A 25,395-nucleotide genomic window follows, 5' to 3' on the forward strand; every position below is an offset into this window, starting at 1 on the left:
GAAGCAAGGCTCACTGGTCTCTTAGTCTGTAATCTTGGAGTTCAAGTGAAGGTCATTGAAGAACAACAGCAAAAAAGCCCACATCTTCATAGCTTCAGTGAAACTACAGGCAAAGCTAAGATTACATAGCCAACCCCACCATCACTAAGTCATAATTCACTTGTCCTAAAACCTGACATCGAAATGTCTCCCGCCGTCGTGGGCTCTGAGAATTGTCTGACAGTGGATTGCTTTCTCCAGTAGTTTCACAGAGGCACAAGAAAGATTGGCATGCCTTACAATCGGCAGCAGTGACAGTCAATAAAACAGAGCCAACTTTGTGAGTGTGCCCCCCCCTCACAACCCTCCCCATGCTCACAAAGAACATAGAAACCTGCTCTAGCCCCATTCTGAAAAATCCCACTTGACTCAAAGAATGAAGCAGCAGCAGCCAGCCACAAAACCGTACTGCTGAGAGAAAAGAATTGAACTCACAGGCAAAGATAAAAGGGCCAGTTCTCTGCCCATGAGATGTGACATGCGGGATCAGAATCCAAACCAGGGCTTTGCCTTTCTCAGGAGCTTTTAACTCAAACTCGGGTATTCACTTTGGAGAGTCTGCTATCTAAGGGAGGGCAAGAGAATAAGAAACACTCTTGCAAAGACTTCGGTGAAGAGCTGTGGACCAGCATGGGGCTCGGGAGGGGAGACCAGCTTCCAGTTTAAACAGTAATTTGTGCATAATTATCCTTGCAGGTTGATACAAGATAGATTAAATAAATTAATCAAAGTACAAATTGTGCTGGCAAGCTCCAGTGCCTAGCCTCTCCTAAGGCCAATCTGCCAATGGCTCCAAGCTGTGTCTCAGTCACCAAATCAAAGCTGACAGGTGATGGGCTGAAGAGATGCAGTACCTCTGGAACCTGAGAGGCAATCTGAGGGGCGGACCCAGGGAAGGCTCTGCTGAGCCATGACAATGGAAGTCTTAAACACAAGATCCATTACAGCCTGCACACCCACAGCCATTTGCACATGACGGATGGAAATAAATCCTTGGGAAAGCAGCCATTAATATGCCTTGCCCAACATAGCCTGAGAACCCTGTCTGCTTTTCGGTGCTGCTGGAAGACATGACTCCCACCCCCTACCTTCTCACTCCTGCAGGAGAACAGTGGCTCAGGTTAACGCTCTCTGCATGGACATTCAGAAACACATCTCATTGCCATACTGCTAAGAGCTAACATGCTCACTCTTGACCAGTGTTAGCTCCTGGAATCACCACAAGACCCCAACACCACAAAAACCATTATGCCCCTACTTAAAGATGTGGAAACTGAGACTCAAGAGACACCACACAGCCTGCCCAGGGTCATGAGCTGAAATTTATCTGAGGATATGGAAAGGAGATGCTCCCAAGGTGTAAAAACACTAACAAAAGCAGTTAAAATGTTGATTTCTACCTTTTTTTTTTTGACAAGCCTTGATTACTTTAAATGTATATATGGTTAGGAGTCAGGCCTCTGCCATGAGGCAAGACTGCAAGTGATCTTGTGGCATTATAAGGACATTTGCACAGCTGAAGAAGTTAGGTCAGGGAACAAAAGATAAAGGTTGGCAAAAAAGGGAGGTGCCTGCAGCCTGCACCCACAAAACACAGATGGTCCTTCCAGAACCACCTTGGACATATTAGCTCAGAAAGGCTTTCTCTGGCTGGGCAGTAGTGGCACACACTTTTAAATCCAGCACTCAGGAGGCAGAGGCTGATGGATATCTGTGAGTTTGAGGCCAGCCTGCTCGACAGAGTGAGTTCCTGGACAGGCTCCACAGCTCCACAGAGAAACCCTGTCTCAAAAACCAACAACAACAACAACAAAAAGGCTTTCTCTGATATCAGCCAGAAGAACACCTGCGGAAAGTCACTGCACACTGCCAGAAGGTGTTGTTCCATCCTCAAAGCAGTGGCCATGCTTCTACGGAACTTTTAGGACATGCTTTCTGGCTTCTACAGCACCTTCATTCAATGCCCCACTCCCAGCCCCCTGAGTGTCACAGCTCTGCCATACATCTGTTGCTCAAGAGTCCATTTTCAGTATTTTGAAACATTCCCTCTATGTTTGCAGAGAAAAGTGTCCTGAAGTGTCACCTCTCCTGACAGCTGTTGATACTGTGGTCACCTTCATCAGCTAATACCAACACCAGGCCCTTTCTGGCAAACAACCATTCCTGTAGCATTAAGGTGCATCTAGGAGAAAAGCAAATGGTGGGTGCAAAGCAGCGTGGGTGAAGCCTTGAAGGACACAGAATGAGCTTCAACTTTGGAAATGGGTTTTCTAATAGAGAGAGGAAGTCAGGGCCAAAAAGACTAGGTCATCTTACCTCAGGGCACTCCTGTTGTCCTGCCTTAGCCAGCCCTGTTAGAAGCAGAAGGGATGTACTGATGGAATAGGAACCATGCCTACACCTACAGATTTGGGGTAGATGATTTTTCTGTTTATACTTAGGCCAATAACAATTTAATTGTTAAATTAAGTTGATTTGTCACACTGTGTATGTGTACATACACCTATGGAAGCCAAAAGACAACTTTGGATGTCATTCATCAGGTACCATTCACTTTGTTTTTTGAGATGGGATCTCTCACTAACCTGGGACTCACCAAGTAGACCAGCAAGCCTTGGGGAATCCTCCTATTTCTGCCTCCCTATCACTGAGATTCCATGTATGCACCACCACACTTGGCTTTTTTTACAGGGTTCTGGGAGAGTCAGATTCAGGTCCTCAAGCCTGTAAAGCAAGCCTTTTGCTGACTAAGCTATCCCTGGCCTGATCAGCCATAGCTTTAAGTTATACTGTTGTGATTCGAACAGCCTAATAAATAGAACATACCATGTTAATCACTATAAGATGTGCTCACAGGGAGCCAGGAGGTGGCGGCACATGCCTTTAATCCCAGCACTCAGGAGGCAGAGGCAGATGAAGCTTTGTGAGTTCAAGGCCAGCCTGGTCTACAAGAGATAGTTTCAGGACAGGCACCAAAGCTACAGAGAAACTTTGTCTCGAAAACAAACAAACAAACAAAAAAGATGTGCTCACAGGTCCTGGCACATCAGCTACTTATCCTAAGCTCTGGGCTCAAAACAACCCTGAGTGTAGACTGTCTACAGGGGTCACATCCAAGGTCACAGCCCAGTGAAGAAGACCGCGTGGCCCCAGGGTCAATGCTTTAGCCTCATCTGGAACACCACCCTCCCAATCTGAAAAGGTGATAACCAGGTCCATGCTTCACAGCTGCACAGGGCTATGAGGTGTTTCTCTAACTTTCACTTTATCATATCCAGCCCTTTTCCTTCAGCCTCAAAATAATCAAGACAGTTTGCCTTCTGTTTATATCCCCAAACTGATTTAAAAAACAAAACAAAACAAAACAAAACTTTAATGTACATTATCCTTCAGGAAGCCTCACCCTGAGTAGAATGAATAAACCAAAGATAGATCTCCTACAGCTAAGTCAGAGAACCCAACCCACCAACAAGTGGGGCACACCTCTGCTCCCCATCTCTGTCTCTCAAGAAGGTGGGTATGATAACATCCTTTCCTAGCTCGAGATGTTCTTGTTGGTTTATTTTCTTCTGATGAGCCTTGGTGGATACTGGAATATGAGTATGAACAGGCAGTATGGTCCCCGGTCCTGGTCCAGTACCTACAATTCAGCTGAGTCAGTTCAGCGGATGGCAGAGCTCACAGAGGGGGATCATCCCAGCTCGGGGGTCAGAACTCTCCCAGTGTATGACTCTAAACAAACACACAAAACAGGGACCATGAGTCACATGAAAGAGAGAGAGAGAGAGAGAGAGAGAGAGAGAGATGGAGTTCGTTGTATGGCCAAACTTGTGTTCTGAAGGCACTCTGGTGCTGTATGGGGCAGACACGCTGGTACAGATTGCCGGCAAGAGGCAAAGGCTCACTCACAGCAGCAAACGCTTCCTGGGCCACCCGGGGATCTCTGAGGAGCACCCTGCCAGCCACCAAACTTCAGGAGGTGTCACTGTTCCTCTAGGACCAAATGGAAGGAAAGATTTACCAGAGAAGCTTCTGCGCCCCAGAGACAAAGCCCAAGGCTTTGACACGTACCCGGACAGCAGGAATGCCCACTACAGCTGAGTGACTGGGAAAGATGCTTTCTCGACTTGGAGAGGCCATAACAGGAAAGGCACACGAGACACCTAGCTAGGAAGTTACTAAATCCCAGCTTCATCTGCAGAGATCCCTGAGTACAGTGTTTTGGTCAAGGATTCCTGTGAACTGCCAGCAGGATGATGTGGTTACTCTGTCTGAGGATGGGAAAACACATTACAGTCTCAATGTCCGAGTGCACCCAGATGATTAGAGCCAACACAGCTGCTCTGTTTGAGCAAGGGCAGAGAGTGGTAGTCTCCACAGCTCACTGCTGGCTCTTCAGGTTGCTTTTGTTGTTGTTTCTAATTTTGTTATCCCACCATGGTGGTTTAAATGATTTGTCCCCCGTGGTGGCTGTTTGAGGATGATTAGATGTGGCCTTGATAGAAGTATGTAATGGGACAGGTTTTAGAGTTCCAAAAGACTTGAGCCATTCCGAATTAGCCCTCTCTGGTTCCTGTTTGCAATCCTAGATGCAAGCTCTAGGCTGCTGCTCCAGTTGCCTGCTGCCATGACTTCAAGCCACCATCCTGGACCATAACCTTCTGGAAGCCCCACATAAACCCTTCCTCCTGTAAACTGCCTTGGTCATGTCATCACAGCAACCGAAAAGTATCACACACATCCACCTGAGCCTGAGGGTCACCTAAGGGATATGGCACAGGGAAGACAGCTCAGGGCCATGAAAGACCTACAGAGTGACTATGACATGCCTGTCCAGCGCTAGCTGCATTCCCTCCTAGAAAAGGAGTTTCCTTATACCTACTGTGTGTGTAAAGACAGTGAAACTATCCCAGTAGTTTAAACAGGAAAACGCACTTCTCCCTCTTCACACAAAATCCTTGGATGCTAGCCTACTTGCTTCCTCTTCACTGGAGAATGAGAATATAGTTTCTCTGGATGCTCAGGTGAGCCCAGCTCATCACAGAAGCTGTGGATGACACACTGGCTTGAATGGATACATTCAATTCAGGGAAGCAGGCTGAATTATAAAATGTGACTTAAAATGGGAAGGCAGGGTAGAGGCGATGGCTCAGTCAGTAAAGCGCTTGCCTAGCAGCACAAAAACCTGTTTCATCCCTAGAACCCACATTTTAAAAGCCAGGCACGGTGGCACACACTTGTGATCCCAGGGCTGGAGAAGATCCCTGGGGCTTATCAGCCCACCTGTGGGTAAACCTAACTAAAAAAAGGGGATAGTGCCCAGGAAACGATACCCGAGGTTGTCCTCTGGCCTCCACACAGAGGCACATGCGTATACATACAAGAGTGTGCATGCGCGCACACGCACACACACACACACACACACACACACACACACACAAACGGTGAGACAAGCAAACCTCCCACGGCTGGATGACTGGATGGAGACCCCAGGTGGGGTGTTGAAATAGGGATAGAAGGCCAAGGTACACATGAACAAAATGACTCTTCAGGACTCAGCATCTGAAGGAGATCTGAACTGACTCAGATTAAAAGAATCATTCCCCACAACTACAGCTTGGCTTCCCATAGTCTTAGTTATCCATACTCAGCAGTCACAGTCTGGAAATGTTACAGAGAAAATTCTAGAAATACATTATAAGCTTTAAGTTACATGCTATTCTCAGTAAAATGGTTGTGGTAGTATGAATGAGAATGCCCCATAAGCTCATGTTTGAATGTTTGGTCCCCAGTAAGTGAAACTGTTTGGGGAGGATTAGGAGGTGTAGCCTTGTTGGAGGAGGTGTCACTGGGTACAGGAATTGAGGTTTCAAAAGACTAACATCATTCCCAGCGTGTTCTCTCTGCTTCCTGCTTGCAGATCAAGACGTGAGCTCTCAGCTATTTCTGCCTCTGTGCCTTCACTCTGCCATCACTGACTTTACCCCTCTAAAACCATAAACTCAATTAAATGCTTTCTTTCAGAAGGTGCCTAGGTCATTGTTGGGGAATATTATTTTCAGGTGTGTGATTTTTTTTTTACGCTGTATTTGTTTAACTCTGTGAAGCTGTGTTACTTTGCCTGTCTAAACACCTGATGGTCCTAATAAAGAGCTGAACAGCCAATAGCAAGGCAGGAGCAAGAATAGGCCGGGCTGACTATAAATAGGAGAGGAAGACATCAGGGGCCAGTCACCCAGCTACATTGCAAGCCATGGAGAAAGAAGTACAGAAAGGTATTCAGAAAAAGAGAAAGATAAAAGCCCAGAGGTAGAAGGTAGTCAGGATAATTTAAGTTAAGAAAAGCTGGCAAAAAAAAAAAAAAAGCCAAGCTAAGGCCGGGCATTCAAAACTAAGAATAAGCCTTTGTGGTGACTTATTTGGGATCTGGGTGATGGGCCCCTCAAAAAGCAAGAGTATAAAACATCACACAACAGGTCATGGTGTTTCGTTACCGCCACTGAAACATAACAGAAAACTGTAGTAAAACCTTGGCCACTCCCCTCAGGAAACCATCCTTTGAGCCAGTGTCCGCACTGCATGCACTACTGCCCGTGAGCACCTCAGCTGCTGTTATGGGGTGACTGTTGTACTTACTTAATAACAGAGCAAAGCACAAGATCAGTGATGCTGGTGATTCAGACACTCCAAAGAAAAGTTGTAAAGGCTTCAGGTAAAAAGGCAAAAGTTCTTAGATTAACGGGGCAGGGGTAGAGGGAGCCAGAGCTGAAGTTTCTAAGATCTTCTACAAAGAACAAATCTCCCACCAGTAAATTGATTAAGAACCAGATTTCCACACTAGTGTGGTTGCACACCTCCAAGTACAGGAAAGATAGTCACAGGCATGGCAAGCACTTCCTTAGGATGGCACAGACATTCAACTCTACGACTCAGTTCTACTAGGCTCTTGGAGGGCCTCTCCTGCAGACATGAAAAGTATGTAGCACTGTTTGCTCTGGCATCACCAGCCCATGTCATGAAGCTGGGGGAAGTTCTGACAAAAGCAGACCAACTCGGCCAGGTTTAAAGCTGGTTGTGCAGGAAACTTAGTATGTGTGACTGTTTATCTGTCAACCTGACCAGATGTGACTCACCTCATGTCTGTGGGAACACTCTGGATGTGGGTGGCACCATCCCTGTAGGCTGGGGTCCTGACTGAACAGAGGAGGCGTGCTAAGCATCGTACTCCTCTCTCCCTGCTTCCTGACCGTAGGTATAATGTGAGCAGCTACCTCGCCACTGCTGCAGCCTTCTCCACCATGGTGGACTACACCCCAACTGTGTGGGGCAAATAAACTCACCCTTGAGTTGGCTTTGTTAGGTGTTTCGTCACAGTGAGAAAAGCAACTGTAATGGCGTCCTAAAGTTGATCATGTGACTTTCTCCCTCTGGACACAGAAGACATACATTTAGTACTCTCTTGAAATCAATGAGAACCCCTTAAAACAAGCACAGCTTTGGGTTGGCACAGGCTAAGAGCTAACTAGTCATATGCCAAAGACCAATAAACCAGTGTACAAGACAGCACTAGAGACCTGAATCTATATTATTCAGGAGCAGAATTAAAATGCAGCAAGCTATACGAACAAGATAATATAAGATATGCAGACAGCAAGACAAATGCGCCTTTGTGTTCCAACAATGTTCAGCTATCCTCTGTGAGTTACGACTCTCTATGACAATCGGGAACAGTATGCTGAGCCATTTAAAGCTCCTGGCTAAAGAAAAGATGTGGAGAGAGACCAGCAGTGAGGCCAGAGTCATAATTAAAACCAGGGGTTTGGGGCATTGCACTCTTCTTCGTTAAGAGTGCTCAGCCCCAGGTGGGGATATGTATTGCCCTCATTCACTATGTCTAGAGCAATGCCCGCACAGCAGGTGCCTCAACAGTAGTGCCCAATTCATCTGCAACGGGTAGGTCAAGTACATCCTAGCAAAGAGTGTTCTGCCCTCAGTTAGGAACCCATTACGACTCAGTACCTTACCAAGTGCAGGCTTTTTCTCACACAGCTGTTCGAGCACAGGCAAACCTGCATACTCTCACCATACTAATTCCAACAATACACAGGCACTGGGGAGCTGAGCTCAGAACACTCCAGGTGGCAGGGTTGGCACCACTGACAAATGACCAATGTCTGAGTAGCCTACTGACTGGAAACAGCAAATGATGCAATGTCACTCTCTAACCTAGAACACACAGGTGGGCGTGAATGGGAGAAGAACAACTGGCAGCTCGTCAGCTCAGAATACTGTGATTCTTGTTGAAAAGGAAGACAAGAGGCTTCCGCTCCCTCTCATGTTGGGAGGTTAGCTGTAGATATTGGGCAATCCCGTTCTCCTTCATGAAGAGTCCCAGAAGGAAAGTCAGTTGTTTGCGAAGACCCCCAACTTAAAGTATCAGCAGCTGCCTCTCTAACGAGGAGGGGCCTAGGGCTGTTCTGCCCATGACAGCCAAGGGACTCTCCGACCACACCCACACCTGGGCTGGGTCTTGGCCTGGCTGTCAAAGGATCACAACCATCACTGATAAGTCTCTCTACTTTGTCATGTGTCTGAACCATTGCTCCCACCGTCCTAACTGGGAAAAGGGCCTCAGCAGCCTGGGGAAATGGCTCTGCTCTTCCGAACACCAGCCAGCATTCCCGGCCAGCCTCACTGTAGGGGCTAGCCACATGGCCATGAGCAAGTTACTCTCTGTAATGAGGTACGGTGGCCTAGCTGATTGCTGAGCCCTTGAGGTCTCATGCTCAGCCGAAGAGGCATAGTCCTTGAGTTTTCTTGAAAATACAGCAGGGTGAGACTCAGTCACCAAGTGTCTACCAGATACTAGGTATCCAAAGTGGACCCACAGTTCCAATCCTAGAGAAAATGGAGCACTACTGGACAACCCTTAATATAGTGTGATCAGTGCAGCCACATAAAGGTCAAAGGACAATGACAGATAAGACTATCTCTGCTTGCCTTTATCGGACAGAGGGAGGGTTATACACACAAATCCACAAGGCATCCCACGCAGAGGGCTGGTAGGCAGCAGAGCACAGTCATGGCTTCAGCTTCCTTAGAGGGCAACAAATAATGCTGGCCACTTGAGAAAGCACCTCCAGCTCACAGGGCTGGAGCAACTGTGGCCACACAACCAAGTCTGAGGATGGGGGAGACAGCAGAAGTTCTGGTTTGAGTCAAGAGACCAGGGAGTTCCAGTCACTGTTAAGCCAGCAAGAAGAGGCCCAGGCCGGCCCTGGCCAGCAGGAACTAACCCCAGCAAAAAGCCTCCCTAGCCCAAGGAACTGCAGTGAGCTGCATCTCCCAAACAAATGAGGGACTGCGCAAGGGAACGCCCACACTGGGAGAAAGGCCGAGAGCAAGTCCCAGAGCCAAAGGACAGTGCAGCAGGCAAGGCAAAACAGATGCACACTTCATCTCCCCAGTCTGGCAGAATCCTGACCTCGGCCCCGAGGAGCCCCAAGAGCAGGATGGCCGTGAGAGAGGGAGGTGGAGAGAGAAGGCGCTTGTTTCCACATCCACACCTCCTCCCTCAGTTCTCTAATGAACACAAGGAAATCTGCAAAAGGTCAAGATGAGGGAGAGACAAACTCTAAAGGAGAGAGAGGAGGAGGGTGGGGTTTAAGTTCACTTAGTTCAAACAGAGAGCAAACACAACAATAACTTCTTTGAAATCCCATTGTGTACCCTGCCCTGAGTTGGAGATGCCACACACAGTTCTCTTGAGGCACTGAAAATCAACACAAAAGGCCAGAAAGATCAGAACCACTCTGGGAGATCAGTCTTGTGTCCAGTACACTAAGACCCTACAGGCTTCAGTAATTGCCTAAAGTAGGAGCAGGCTTGGGGCAAACAGGTGGTTAAGCAGGCAGAGAGAGATAAAAGCGACAATGGGACACCTCGCTGGACACACAGCAGGCTTTCAGAGAACAAGGAACAGAAAGACAGCCCTAAGGGACCAAGACTTTTCCACAAAGAAACGAGATGGGAGAAGGAAGAGCATGCGCAGAGGCCCTTGGGAGACTGTAATTCGTTCTATAAGATCAAATCAGCAAAAGAGCATCGGTGAGTGGGAAGCCAGAGCAGAACACTGAAGAATGCACATACTAAATGGCACCGTGTCTAGGTCTTGCTTTAAAGCACTCTGGTCCTGCTGGGAGGGGGCAAGTGCACGCTAGGAATGCCAACACTCAGAAGACAAAGGCAGGAGAATTATGAAACTGTGGCCAGCCGAGGCCACACAGTGTGATCTGACCAGTCCTACCTCTTCACCAAAAAGGAAAGTGTTCAGGGCAGGGTGAATAAAGCAAGACTGTAAAATGTTCTGAATTATCAAGCTCGTCCTCATTTGCTTTTCTGCTGCTGTGCTAAAACACCAAGAAAAAGCAACGGGGGTAGGGGGTGTAATTTGACTTACAGGTTAAGTCCCTCATCTAGGGAAGCTTGGACAGGAACTCAAGGCAGGAACCAGAAGCAGAAACCACAGAGAAAGGCTGCTTCCTGGCTTGCTCCCTCTGGCCTGCTCAATTGCCTTTCTTTGTTGTTGTTGTTTAATTTTAAAAAGACAGTATTTCTCCATGCAGTCATGGCTGTCCTGGAACTCACTTTGCAGACCAAGGTGACTTAGAACTCAGAGCTCCATCTGTCTCTGCCTTCCAAGAACTGGGATTAAAGACATAAGCCACCATGCCCAGCTTCAACTATCTTTCTTATATAGCCCACCTGCCTAGAAATGACACTGCCCACAGTAGGCTAGGCCCTCCTACATCAATTATTAGTCCAAAAAAAAAATGTACCATAGACATGCCCACAGGCCAATCTGATGGAGACAATTCTTCAATTAAAGTTCCCTCTTCCCTTCCGGGTATGTCAAGTTGTCAGCTGCAGCTATGACAAGAGTTATGCAATTCTTATTTCTGTGTGTGTTGAAATTTTCTCTTGTTTCTGCAGGAAGAGGAGATGGAAAGGACTGAGGAGGGCAACTGGGAAATAATGTGAGTCACCTGGCGCCCACAGACGGAAGCAGACTCACCTGTGCCACACTAAAGTCACCATCACAGCGACTCTTACAGGCAGGGCTGCCAGGACCATTTCTCAGAAACTGAGGCTGGGCAATTCTCAGCTTCGTGCACACTGTTGCTAGAATGCCTTGCATACCAACAATGGGGCTGGACTCATTCCCAAGGGATCACTGGAGAGTGGCAGATACCGTGCCGTGAAATCTGGAGCACACAGGTTCACTAGAGAGGAGATGCCAGAGGTAGCAGCTGAGCATGGTCCTCAGCAGCAGCCTGAGGAGAGGGTGGACAGGATGGTATAAGGCCACAAGAGCTGTTGGTGGTTGTGAAAGCTCCAGCACTCATGGGCAATGCAGGGCCTGTCCATAATGCTAGGTCCCACCATGAGGAACAGGGCTGGCAGTGGAGCAAGACTTTCCATCTGGACTGCTTGTCTGTGAGTCCCATGAGTGGCAAAGGACAAGTGTCTTTCTTGTGGGCACTGTGACAGACAGGAAGGATCTCAGGGGAGTCTAGGCTGGAGGAGGTACGAGTGGTGGTTGGGTGATGTGTGAACTGCGGAGCTAATGAGATGGCCCAGAAAGAGCAGAGCAATGAGAAGAAGCACTATCTTACGGCTCTGCTCCAGCCTGCCCACCAGGAAGAGACAAGGGAACAAGAGACAACCCCAATTCCCTGTCTACACAATGACATGCTTCCCTCCCACCCACTGCACCGAGGCTGAGGAGAAATGACATGGACAGTTCAGGAAAGGAATAATCTACAAAAGGCTCTGGACCTATATATAAATCGCACACCCCTTCAGTCCGGAAAAGGCTAGCAGAGTGGGGGTACAGCTCGAGGCAGAGTGCTTGCAGAGCGTGCATAAGGCCCCAGGTTCCATCCCTAGCACTGCAGAAACAAAGGTGCAGAACGTGAGTAAAGAAAAGAAAGCCACAGGTCTGTTACAAAGCTGCAGCTGCCCACAGATAGGCCAGCTCTGGGTCACAGAAACAATAAGGTGACCATTTTCACAAACCACAACTAATAAGGACATTGAGATGTGGACTGGCCTGAATCCTTGGGCTAGAAACCATTTCCGTTATGGGGCATCACCTGACTCTCATTAGCATTTATACGGGCGCACTGCAAGAGCCAAGGCACTGGAGAAGCTTTGCAAGGTAATTTTCCACTGAGCCCTCAAGGCTGCCTTGCTCTGCCACTTGCTTGGAGCATGGACGGCAGCTTCCCATGCTTCAGAAGAGAAGAGCAGGGAGAGGTCCTCTCCAGCCCCCAGGAAGCGTTCCACCCTACACAAGGCAGGCATCAATATTGCCACTGGGCCTTTCAAGGTCAGAGCAGAAAGGACCTTCCAAGCACATCCAGCCCAAGCTTTCAGTCAGCCCATGGAAGCCCACCAGCATCAGATGGCACAGGAGCCAGTGACTGCTCACCATCTAGTCACTACAATGGGTTACCTTACTCTGGTGACAACTATGAATCAGTAGCTGCTCAGAAGGGCACAAAACTCGCCTGATCATAATGCCAGTGACTAACTGGGAATAATCCAAATGTTTCTTTCCAAATTGGTCTTTGTGTTCAACCTGTTCCTACAGCAGAAGGCAGGCATACAGAATCCCCTGCAGCAGAGGACCATAGGAGCAATCGCAATTCTAAACTCCATGACAGAGGTCTTCCTGATCCTCCAGGTGAATCCTCTATGGTTTGGACACTGGGGTCTGCTTGACTGGATTCTTTCTATCTCCTCTGTGGCCTTCTCATCCCTCTCTGTGTCTTCTTCTAAGGACGCTCTCCATACCAGTAAGCCTCACAATTAACAACCCTTCACCAAACTCCCAATGCCTCATTCCACACCCCAGGTTTTAGAAGGAAAGACCTGACCCTCATACTAACTTACACTCATGTGTGATGGGTTGCTACTCTTGCTCTTACTTTGAAGACCTTCCGGAGACAATATAAATGTAATGGTGGGAGATCTGGTGACTATGACAGGGACAGGGAGGCCAGAGCATCCTGGGAGTCTCTCCTCATTGCTGTTTGTGAATTCAGTACCACCAGCCCTACTTTGTCACTCAGACCTCCTTCCTAATCATCTCTCTGAAGCATGCCCAACTTAGAAAGCTAAGGAGAAAATCAGGAAGGTTAGTCTCACACTCTGAGGTAAAGGACTGTGAACTAAGGTGCTCAGGCCCTGAGCTCACACGTGTAAGCACACAGTCACACAACTGCACACCCCAGATGCACATGCGTGCACACGCCCATGTGCTGTGCACAGCCACCAATCACTCAACACTTACTATGTGGGAGTTTTGGTTTTTATTTTGCCATCTGAAGATGAAAGCCAGGACCCTTATATGCTAAAACAGCTGGACAATCTACTACTGAGCTACATGCCAGCATCAACAGTCAATGCATTTTAAAGACATTATCTCTACTTCACCAACACTATGATACAAACCCTAGTTTTAGCCTCATTTCAGTCAGGACACCCTGACTCCACATGTCCTAAAGGCTTGGACCTGTGCAGGCCTGGATGCAGGTTTTAGAGTCAGGCTGCCTGGGTTCTGATTCAGCTCTGTGCTCACCCAGTGCCTTGGCCAGCAGGGTGCTTGGATGTCAGTTTCCTGTTCGGTGGTGTTGCTCTGCTGTCTGTGATGCCTCCCATGAAACCCCTCTTATGGGGAGGTGCCAGGTCCGAGGCTAACTAGACAGTCAATACCAGTTGTTCCACTCTGCCAGCAAGTGGGCTGTGTGGACAGTAGGTGCCATGAGGCCAGGTTTGGGAAAAAGCACCTCTAATACTGGTACCTAACACCTTTCCCAGAACAGTACCAGGTACCATGATAACAAATATTTAGGTAACTGTCTTTCTCATCATCACCTTTGTGAACTTGTGCCCTTAAGAAAATAGTCTGGGCCAAGTCTATTGGCAAGGAAGACACTAGAACAGAAATTACTGATAGGTAGTGACAGGAAAATGGCTCGGTCAGTAAAGTGTCTGTCAAGCAAGCACAAGGACCTGTTTGTACCAGTGTCCTAGTTAAGTATCAATTTCCACAGCTTAGAGTCATCTGAAAGGGGAGTCTCAACTGAGGACTTGTCCAGATCAGACCGGTCTATGGGAAGGTCTGTAGGGATGGTCTTGATTGTTAAATGATGTAGGAGTGTTGAGTCGCAACTGAGGACTTATCCAGATCAGACCGGTCTATGGGAAGGTCTGTAGGGATGGTCTTGATTGTTAACTAATGTAGGAGTGTTGAGAACACAAAGGTCCTTGCACCACAGATAACTATAGAAACCAGGAATGTTAATCACATAGGGTTATCTTCCCCAAAGGAAGAAACCATTTTCCACACAGAAGGTTGGGAGTGTATATTGTTAATGACCACATGACCTTTGCTATCTGTAGCACCAGACCAGACACCAAGCCTTAGAATGTTTATGCCAGTTCCTCCCTCTTTAGACCTTTATTTTTAGCTTTATCAGTCAACAGAACTCATCCTTAGGGGAGCTGTCACAGGTCCTTTATAGACTCTATGCTATAGAGACCACATAGATCCTAGGCCCTTAAGCTATAGAATCCATCTTTATAGTCACATGTACTTTGAGTTTCAGTGTAATTATGCCTCCTTGTGCATAAGGGATTATATTATACCAGGAAGCCTTTTTTCCAAAATTGTGCCATGTCAGACTCTCTAAAAGCTTGAACTAGTACCAACTAAGTCAGGCTAAGCCAAGTTTCCCTTCTTGCCTCTCATGGTTCATTTCTACTGTGGGTAGTACAAGCCCTAGCTAGGTGATCCTGAATTTTATATATAAGGAAGCTAGCTGAGTATAAGCTAGGATGGGAGTCAGCCAGGAAGCAACATCCTCCATGGCTCCTGCTGTACTTTGTTGGCTTTGAGGTGAGTTCCTCGGTCAGAGAAATTGCTGCATGGAATAGTAAGCAGGTCTGCCTCAAGTTCCTGCCTCAACTCTCAGAGACAGGTGAGTAGAGAGCTAAGCAGAATAAAGCCTTTCCTGACCTAAGCTGCTTCTGCCTCTCAAATGCTGTGATTAAAAGTGTGCACCACTGCATCAAGCCTAAAACCCTTCTTTTAAAAATAAAACATTAGGCCAAGCAGTGGTGGTGCACACCTTTAATTCCAGCTCTTGGGAGGCAAAGGTAGGCAGATCTCTGAATTTGAGGCCAGCCTGGTCTATAGAGGGATACACAGAGAAATCCTGTCTCGAAAAACAAAATGCGAACAAATAAACAAATAAATAGAACATTAAATCAGATGTGATAGTAAAACACCTTTAATTCCAGCATTGAGAAGGCAGAGGATCTCTGAGTTCAAGGCCAGATTGGTGTTCAAAGTGAGTTCCGGGACAGCCAGGACTATTACACCAAGAAAATCTGTCTCAAAAAACCAAAACCAAACAAACAAACATTAAAGATGTTAGAAAAGTAGGTCGAAGAGGGGAGGAGAGAGGGAAGCAGCAACAGCATCTTGCTCTGTTGGTCTTTCCCAACTCAAGTAGTTGGAATCTTTGCTACTCCCAATATCACCAAGGAAAAGCAAAATCATGGTGGGTTCTTCTATGCAGATGCTGTGAGTCCTCCCCTAATTCTTGTTGGTGAATCTGCAGGTTCAACCAACTCCTAGTGGAAGATACTGTTCTTATACTGAACGTCTACAGACTACTCCTTGTCACTGCTGTCTGGGCAAGACCGTGCAGCAGCCATCCACACAACTGCATGGTACTGGGTATCATGTCACCCAGTGACCATGTGACGCACAGGGGAGAAGGTGGGCATGGTAGCACATGCTTACATCCCAGCACTCGGGAGGCTGAGGGAGAAGGATCACTTGGCAGATGCCTCAGCAACACAGCAGAACCCATCTCCAAAAGCACAGAAAGAGAGAAAAGGCAGTGTGTATAGTTAAATGCAAATACGGCTTCATTTTATGTGAGGGACTTAAGCATCTGTGGACCTTCTAACTTCAGGCACAGGAGTTCCTGGGATCAAACTCCCACTGGGACCACAGAGGGTTTTACACAAAGCAGCCTCTGCCACAAACAAGTGAAAATCATCAATGCCTGAAATTAAAAGGCTGGTGACAGGAGGCTGAAATCCTCAGAAAGGGACCTTCAGGACAAGTTCAGTCTCTCATGTCTGAGCATGACAAGTGACAAAGTCTACACTGACTACGGCAGGGACAGTGCTGATGCCAATTATTTTCTGCCCAAGTGGAGAGAGCTTGTCACCCTTCTGCAGAACAATTACCTATAGGTGCATCAGAGTCAGAAGCTCGGCTCTTTCCCCGAATCAGCATGGGCAAAGTGCTGTTCACAGCGATTTGACACCATTTCCGTAAATTAGATTAATCTTTGAATGTGTTATTCTAACAATTATGCCAACCACCATGTAATTAATACTCCAACTGACTTTACAAAAATTAGGAAAACTCCTCCAAAGAAAATGAGTAGTGATTGACATGCACGAGACCTTTCTATGGCCACCAGCACAGGAAGCCCACCACGTAATGGGTGGTGTCCAAGCCTTTTCCCGTGCCCTTCCATTCTCAGCACAGCACAGAAAGCTGACACGGGCAAGATACCCAGCTCCCTTCACACATTACTGCACGTACTGCTTTAAATTCCTTGGATAAAATGATGAATGGTGAATGCTTTAGCAATTAAAATCTCTTCTCATTTACAGAAGCAAGAAAAACACATAATTAATGATTGGCCTCTTGCATGTCAACAGCTGAAAATGAGAATACTGGTTTCTTTCCTAAGGCTATTTCTTTAGTTTCTTGGAAAACTATACATAAGGCACCCTCACCCTGGCTTTCTTCATCTCTTTCTGGTTTTATGACTCTCATAATCCTAAATCTTTCCCTAAGTAAGGTATGGAAGAAAGAAGTAAAAGCCAGATTAGACATCACATCCTGCTCCAGAAGTCAAGTCTCCTGCAGCCCAGCCACAGAGCATTCATACAGTTCAGAGCCAATCCACAAACAGCCTGAACAGCAAAGAATGCAACAGTTGATTAGTAATGCCTGCCCTGGAAGAAAGTTTGAAGACCCACAAACTATGTATTCCCTGCCTTTTGATAAACCATGGAAATGAACGCACACTAAATAGATTTTTTTTAAAAAAAAAAAAAGTATGAATAAAATATCATATGAATTTCTAAGATGTGGCCAAAGGGGAGAAATGTTTTTTAAGTTGAAAACTTAGCCATCAAGTTTCAGGGGAAAACAAACAAACAAACAAACAATAAAAACAAAACAAAAAACAACCACCAAACTCAAACTGCAGTAGTGCAGCTGGGAGCTATGACAAGGCTGGTGCCGGGGCTCCAGTCTGCTTGGCTCTAACACAGGAGGTTGAGCTCTTCTGATGACACAGGGACCAGTGAGGACAGTGTTGCTTTATAAGCCTATCAGCGCATCACCACATGTCAGGGCCACGCCTAACGCCTCCAAAGCTCTCCAACAGTGACTATAGGACTTAGTCTATGACAAGCTTCTGTAAGATTTTAACCTGTAGCATCTTGAGGCATGGATTCCAAACACACATATTTATTTCCTTAATAAAAAATTTTCCCCTCCTTAGGACAAAGGCAAGGGCCAGGACTTGTTTTCACAGCCAATCTGATTCCTTAAGTTATGAAAGTAGCATTGTTCAAACATAACTTGCCATCACTTCAATGAAAGACTAGGCGTCTCCGCCACCCAGTCCAAAGCATCCCACTAAAAAGCTCTCATCGCTTGGGCTCTCGGCCCATGTAACACAGCAATAGGACTTCCTCATCCAAACACTGGATTTTCTAGGAATCGAGTCCAGCCACGCATCTGCTGACCAGCTTCTACCCACTCACCAGACACACTCCCCAGGAAAACCAGAAAGCTTCCACAGGGCAGACTAGAAAGCAGGGGGCTTTGGCCCCAGCAACTGCCACTGTTTCTGCCTGATGCCTTCTGCTCTGGGTGGGGATGTTTAAGTGAGGGTCGTCACCTCCCCACCAAGCTTCACAGGTGAGAGGGTTTGTCCTCAGTGTAGTGATGATCTGTTAAGAGGTGGAACCTGCAGGGCAGTGGTGGCACCGCCTTTAATCCCAGCACTCAGAGGCAGACGGATCTCTGTGAGTTCAAAGCCAGCCTGGTCTACAAGAGCTAGTTCCAGAACAGGCTCCAAAGTTACAAAGAGACCCTGCATGGAAACCAAGAGGTGGAACGTATGAATAGGTCCTTATCCTTAGGTCAACTGGGGACCACAGCCTCTCTGACCTGTCTGACAATGAGCTCTGTCCCTCCTACATGTTCACCTACTGCTATGATACTCTCTGCCATGAAATCCTCTTCAGAATCAAGCCAAGGTAGCACCTGACCTGGCATCTCTAAAACCAAGGCCTAAATAACCGTCTCTCCTCCATAGTTACTCCACCTCAGGTACTTCCTTACAGTAATGAGAACAGACTAGCACACTCTTCTTTTAGGAAATGGCCCTCTCCAACACCAAGGAAATCACTCCAATGAGCCAAGCTGAGACTCCCGCTCACTGATCCATCCAATTAACCCTCTCTAAAGACACCTACCACACAGGGCCTAGCAGTCACTGGGAGCTCTCTGGGCATAAGGATGCAGAACTCTGCAGCTGTTAGACAATCCTTCTTCCCACTAGGAGAGTCTCAGAACAACAAAAGCCAGCAAGCCCTAAGCAGCACCTAAGTGACACAGCCATGCACACGTTAACCTTCAAGAGCTCAGCTTCAAAACAGAGTTAGTTCCCTGATCGTTTATTTTACTGATCATTTTTGACGCGCTGAAGTTTCCTCCAACTCCAGGGTGGGTTTCTACACCTGGCACCACAGAATTTGGGGGAAAGGTCTTAAAAGCCAAATCAATATATTCAGAGTCGAAGTTCTTTCATTTCCCAGAGAGAATCATCTTCCTGAATCTCCAGCTCACTCCAAAAATAACACTAAAACAAGCCCACCAGAGAAATTCTAAGGGGAAAGAAAAAAAATCACACAGCAAAAAGACTACCAAGGCTCATTGGTCATCACACAGGGAGCAGATAGGAAAGAAAGGGCGAAGCACTGGGGGAGCACAATCATTCACAATCAACAGGTCTCCAAACTTGTCCCTCAAGTATGTGCCAGTTTCTGGCCAGCAGGAAAACACATCACACACAGCAGACAAACAAAAGAAACTCACAGGCCAGCAAACTGCTTAGGGTTTGTAAGCCCAGTGGTTCCTGTTATTCTAGACAAATGTTGAGTTCTCCTCTTCCAGTTTTCTGGAGAACCACACCATGGACCTGCCCACTCAACCACATGGTAACAGTCACACTGTAGCACATGTTCAGATGCGTGTAGGAGACCAGTGGAGCATCCTCTAACCAACAGCACTCTCCGGACAATCTTCCATCGTGACAGAGAAAAGACAATCAAGGTTGCACAAATGTGGGCGGCTAAGCCCTCCCATCGCCAGTCGTTCAACTTCTAACAGTCAAGGCCTCCTGGTAAACTGAGGAAAGCTAGGACAGATGCACCTTCCTCAGGCAAACACCACAGCACACCATACTTCATGGACTATCCAGGGTTCCATAATCTGCTCTCCACACCAATCTCCAGGCTAAGTACCTCTGATCTATGAACCCTTTCCAAATGTAATTACAGGAGCATCATTATCAACTCCAAAGGCTTCAAAGGGATGAAACAACACTTACAGAAAACCCTAAAATTCCAACTCTATAGCTCATGCAGATTCCGAGAGGCCAAAGAGAACATGCTTTCAAGCTCGGCATTTCTGGGAGAAGCACTGGGTTTCGCTCTATTGGCTCCATCTACAGACCCCTTACCTTGTTGGACCATTTGTAGGCTTGCAGAAGTTGGCTATAGAGTGGAGTTTTGTCCTGCACAGGATCCAGGCTTAACAAGCCGCTGTTGTGAAGAGGGTGATTCTCGGATGGCTTGCCTACCAGATTGCTCAGACGTTCCAGTTCACTAAAAGTAAAAAGAGACACGACATAAACCTGAGTTCACTTCACTCCATCAAAGCTGAGCACACTGCTCAAGGCTGAGTACCACCACACGTCTCCAAAAAGACAAGAGAATGCCTGAGAGCTGTCATTTCAAACATACCAGTGGAAACCAGTCACGGTGGCCCAGTCTTTTAATCCCAGCACTGGGGAGGTAGAGGCAGGTGTATCCATGATAATTTGAGACCAGCCTGATCAGGGCTACACAGTGAGACAAACAAAACAAAACAAAACTTAGGTGTCTCATGCCATTATAAAGGGAAAACAAATCCAAGGGCAAAGAGAAACAGAAAGTTTCCCAGAAATTAGGATTTAACAACTCAGATCCATCTAGAGTGGGGAGGAGACAGTCTGGGGCCTTGCAGTGTGACATAACACTGCCACTCATTCAGGATTTCCGGACCCACGTGCCGATCACTCCATTTGGCAGAGCAGCAAGTACCTGAATAAATCATGATTATTTATCATTTCACGTTGGGATAGATTTGTGCACGAAGCTTCACAGATGGCAAAGCTTTAGCAAAACAAAGAAGAGATAAATAAACAAAAGGAATGGTAAGACACCATCCAGGGGCTGTGTCAAACAAACACACTTGAGTCTACCAGGGGAACTAGGGAGAAGCCTGGGAAAGTGAGCTAACAAGGAAACCACACACTCCAGGAGTGGATTCTGAGGACATGGCCCAGCTGCCAACAAGCCTCTGTCAACCACTCCCATGCTGCACCCAATCTAGACACTTTAGCCTCCATCTTCTTGTCAACAATGCTAATGTTTCTACAGTGACAAGGGCTGTAACGTCCCCCACTGGAAAGCCAGAGGGGAAAAGTGAAATGGAAGTGTGTGTGATGGTGATGGGGGCGGGGTGTCACTCTCAAGCAGGGCAGGTATTACCTGTTGCTAACACTGCAATCAAAAATGTGTACATGTGCAATCGAAGGAGGGATATGGATTAGAGGGGAGGAAAGGGACCCATTATTTCATTACCACTTCCTCCTCCATCCTACCAGACCAAAACTGGGGAGTCCTGGGGCTTAGCTGAGTAGCAAAGAACTTGGCTATCATGTGCAAGGCCCTGGGTTGGAACCAGGCACTGTGGAGAAACATGGGATGGGAGAAAGGAATCCCAACTTGTTCGGAGACTCTAAGTGATTAGCTCACCAAATGCTGCTCCTGTTAAGGTCAATTTCAGAAATAAAAGGTCAAAGTCTTTCAATTTTAACCTTCTAAGACAAGAAAAGAATACAAGTTCAGGCAAACAAGAAGTACCTACTAAGCTGGGTGCAGTTGCGCACACCTTTAATCCCAGCACTCAGGAGGCAGAGGCGGGTGGATCTCTTTGAGTTCTGGTCTACAAATCCAGTTTGAGGATAGCCAAGAATATACAAAAAAATCCGGGGGGGGGGGGGGACTATGTCCTCTCAGTTAATTTTCTCTGTGCAGCCCTGGCTGCCTTGGAACTGTCTCTGTAGACCAGGTTGGCCTCGAACTCAGAGATCTGCCTGCCTCTGCCTCCCAAGTGTGGGGTTTAAAGGTGTGTGCCACCACCACCACCACCAGGATCAGTTAATTCTTAACATACTAAAGAAGTAAAAGAAGGGGTCTTATAAGAACAAAAGTAAATATGTAATCAATCCCTAGGACCACAAATTAATAAGTATTAGGGGCTAAGATGCTCCTATGCCTTTTCTACTGTAGTGGGCTGAGTCCTCTGAAACTGTGAACCTAGATAAATCCTTCCTCCTTAAAAAGAGGCTAGGCATGAGGAATTTGCCTAGTTGATAGATGTGAGATTAGGTCTCTGTTGAGAAAGAGCTGAACAAAAGAAATGAAGGTGACAGGTGACGTGCAGTGCTGAGGAGAAATGGAAAGAGGCAAAAAGGTAACAGGGGATAGTGTTCGAGAGTGTGGTGAGGTGAAACCAATGAATTCCGGCGGTGGGGACGGGAATTAGAGCTTGTCGAAACGACAGGTACTCAACTGAGCCAGCAACAGCGTTAATGGGTAGTCTGGCCAGATATGATGGTGCCCAGGGGCCTACAGGTAAGAAAACTGGTAAGATCAGCGAAGTGGACGTTCCTGCAAAGAGCACGTTTCCTCGTCAGAATGCGACCGCCACAGAGAAGACCGAGAACTGCAGAAGACAACCAGAACCAAATGGCCAACAGAACGAATACTAGGTAACGGGACGAGGGACAAGGAGTCCCTGAGAGGCTGGTAGGGACCTGGGGACAAGCGAAATACAGTGGAAAGAGGACAAGCAAGAGCAGTCCGTGTCTGGAAAGACTGACGTGGGATCCCGGCGGGATAGGTGCCAGGAGGGTCCTCGACCCGGATTCCTTCAGCCAGTACCTACTTGAGGTCCCGGTTGACCGAATGCAAGTTGTCCTGAAAGTGCGCGATGAAGGCCTTCTCGCGGCCCTCCAGCGTCTCCTTGTTGCGCATGCCATCCTTAAGGCAGTCGAACACCCTACTCACGCTGGAGCGTAGCGCCTGGATGGCATTGATGGCCTGTGAAAACGCCTCCAGGTTCACCCCAACGCTCAGCACGTCCGCCATGTTGCAGCCGCCACAGCCGGCTTTCGGGAACCTGCAGCCTGAGCGGCGCGCGGCACCTTCTGATGACGTCGTCCTGGGAGGCTTCTGGGATGTGTAGTTTGAGACGTGACGTGGCTGGCTCTCCTGTGAGGACCAGTGTACTCCTTGGAGACTAGCACCAGTCTGACGAAATGAGAGGGCTGGCCATGAAGTGTGATCTCTGTGTGGGGAGTCAGGTTGTCCTCGCCTTTTGCTGGATGGTGAAAGACAAATAGAAAAGCCGGGCGGTGGTGGCGCACGCCTTTAATCCCAGCACCAGAGGCGGAGGCAGGTGGATCTCTATAAGTTAGAGGCCAACCTGGTTTACAAGAGCTAGTTCCAGGACAGGATCCAAAGCTACAGAGAAACCCTCCCTGGAAAAAACAAACAAACAAAAACAAACAACAAAACAAAACAAAACAAAAACCAAAGAAATGAGAAGTTCACTGCATATCCCCTAACTTGGACAGTCACACAGGGAAAAATTTCTCAAAACAATGAAATATCGCCAGCGTACATGAATAAAATGAGTCCATATTCATAAATAAAGGTAAGAACTCTCTTACCTACAGTAGAATGCCAACACATAAATGAAGACGGAGTGATAGTAGGAAACTTCCACTTGACGGCCATTGAAATAACGGAATCAGATATGAATCAATTGATGCTAAAAACAGCGAAATATTCTACACAAGTCTCAAAGTGTTTTTCCCTAAGAAACTTAACAGGAAAGAGAAAGCAACCGGGCTACATGAAAACCTATGTCCAACAAATAAAGTAATAACAGTAATAACGCTGGGCAGTGGTGGCTCACACCTTTAATCCCAGCACTTGAGAGGCAGAGACAGGCAGATCTCTGTTAGTTCAAGGTCAGCCTGGTCTACAAGAGCTAGTTCCAGGACAGGCTCCAAAACTACACAGAGAAACTCTGTCTCAATAATAATAATAATAATAATAATAATAATAATAATAATAATAAACAGCATAAATCCCCAAAAAATTGAAAGCAGGGTCTAAATGAGACATTTGTACTTCCATATTCATAGCAACCTCATTCACAATAGTCAAATGTGGAAGGAACCAGGTGTCCACAAACATATAGGTAGATAAGAAAAATGTGATTATGTATGATAGAAAGTTTATACTGTGAGACCAAAACAGGAAACATGTTCCTAATAGGTTAAGGGTTCGGTTTGCAGTTAAAAACAATTAAGAATAAGTTCCTAGCTGGGCAGTGGTGGCACACGCCTTGAATCCCAGTACTCGGGAGGCAGAGGCACGTGGATCTCCGTGAGTTTGAGGCAGCCTCATCTACAGAGTGAGTTCCAGGACAGCCAGATCTAAACCCTGTCTCAAAAGAAAGAGAGAGAGAGAGAGAAATGAAAGAAGGAAGGAAGGAAGGAAGGAAGGAAGGAAGGAAGGAAAGAAGGAAGAAAAGAAGGACGGAAAGAAGAATTTCCTGTTTGTCCCATGTTAAGTCCTTACAAGTTAAGGTTTCTATTTGTAATGAATAAGTTCCTGTTTCTTAGAACTGATGTCAACACATTTTTCAACCTACACTAAATTTATGACCCCAGTCACATGAAGAATACTTTTACCTTTGTTATCTCTCCTATAAAAAAGGGGGGGCCTCAAAAAACTAACAGGGGCTGCTCCCTCAAATTCTGACTTAGGGTGAGATCGCAAGTTGGCCAGTTCTAGGAGCACCCCCAACATACAACTTGCTCTAGTTGGACAAACGTGGACTTGGTCTTTCTCTTTATGATTCTCAGGTTTAACATTTTTTCTGAAGGAAGGAGAGAGATTCTGACACACGACAACCAGATGATATCTGAGCTATGTCTGTAGACTCATTATTCATGCTGTTGGTGAGGCACGGTGATACTTGCCTGAGTACTGTCCCCAAAAGAGGCGTGCTTTGGGGCTGGAGAGATGGTCCAGAGGGTAAGTGCACTTGGCAGTCTTGAAGAGGATGTGGGTTTGATTCCCGGCATTCACATGGAAGTTTATGATGCACTGTAACTCCAGTCCCAAGGGATCCAATGTCCTCTTCTGGCCTTCAAGGTCACAGCACACATGAACATACATGCAAGCAAAATACCTGTACACAGAAAATATCACATTTTTCCAGGGATAATTTTATAGATGAAACCGAAACAATAAGCTACATGAAGCAAAAGTGTCACAAGAAGACAAATATCATAAGATTCTGTTTGCATGAACTATTGACATAGTCAAAAATCACATAGAGGAAAAAATGAAATTGCTCAGAAGGCAGAGGCAGGCGGATCTCTGTGAATTTGAGGTCAGGCTGGTCTATGGAGCGAGTTCCAGGACTGGCTCCAAAGCTACAGAGAAACTTTGTCTCAAAAAAATTAATTAAAAAAAAAAACAAAAACAACAAAAAAGAAGGGGACTGGAGAGATGGCTCAGTGGTTAAGAGGATTGCCTGCTCTTCCAAAGGTCCTGAGTTCTATTCCCAGCAACCACATGGTGGCTCATAACCATCTCTAATGGAGTCTGGTGCCCTCTTCTGGCCTGCAGGCAGACACACAGACAGAATATTGTATACATAATAAATAAATATATATTTAAAAAAACATTTTAAAGAAAAAAGAAAGAAAAGTGGAATTACAGCTTTCCACGGCTGGTTTCCAGTGATGTCCACATGCCTAAAGAAAA

General features: G+C 46.7%; 1 protein-coding gene across 1 annotated transcript in view; it reads right to left on the reverse strand.

Moving 5' to 3' along the window:
• The window catches only part of Med27 (mediator complex subunit 27), a 180,657-nt gene extending 157,922 nt beyond the window's left edge, over nt 1-22,735 (reverse strand). The window contains exons 1-2 of the mRNA XM_048431902.3: nt 22,493-22,735; nt 19,959-20,103 (exon numbers count right to left, since the gene is read on the reverse strand). Coding sequence (XP_048287859.1) covers nt 19,959-20,103; nt 22,493-22,695 — 348 coding nt within the window. The 5' untranslated portion in view covers nt 22,696-22,735. The remainder of the gene's footprint in view (nt 1-19,958; nt 20,104-22,492) is intronic.
• Between the last annotated feature and the right edge of the window lie 2,660 nt (nt 22,736-25,395).

Source organism: Myodes glareolus, chromosome 21 (genome assembly GCF_982192425.1).
Source record: "Myodes glareolus chromosome 21, mMyoGla1.1, whole genome shotgun sequence".
Lineage (NCBI taxonomy): Eukaryota > Metazoa > Chordata > Mammalia > Rodentia > Cricetidae > Myodes > Myodes glareolus.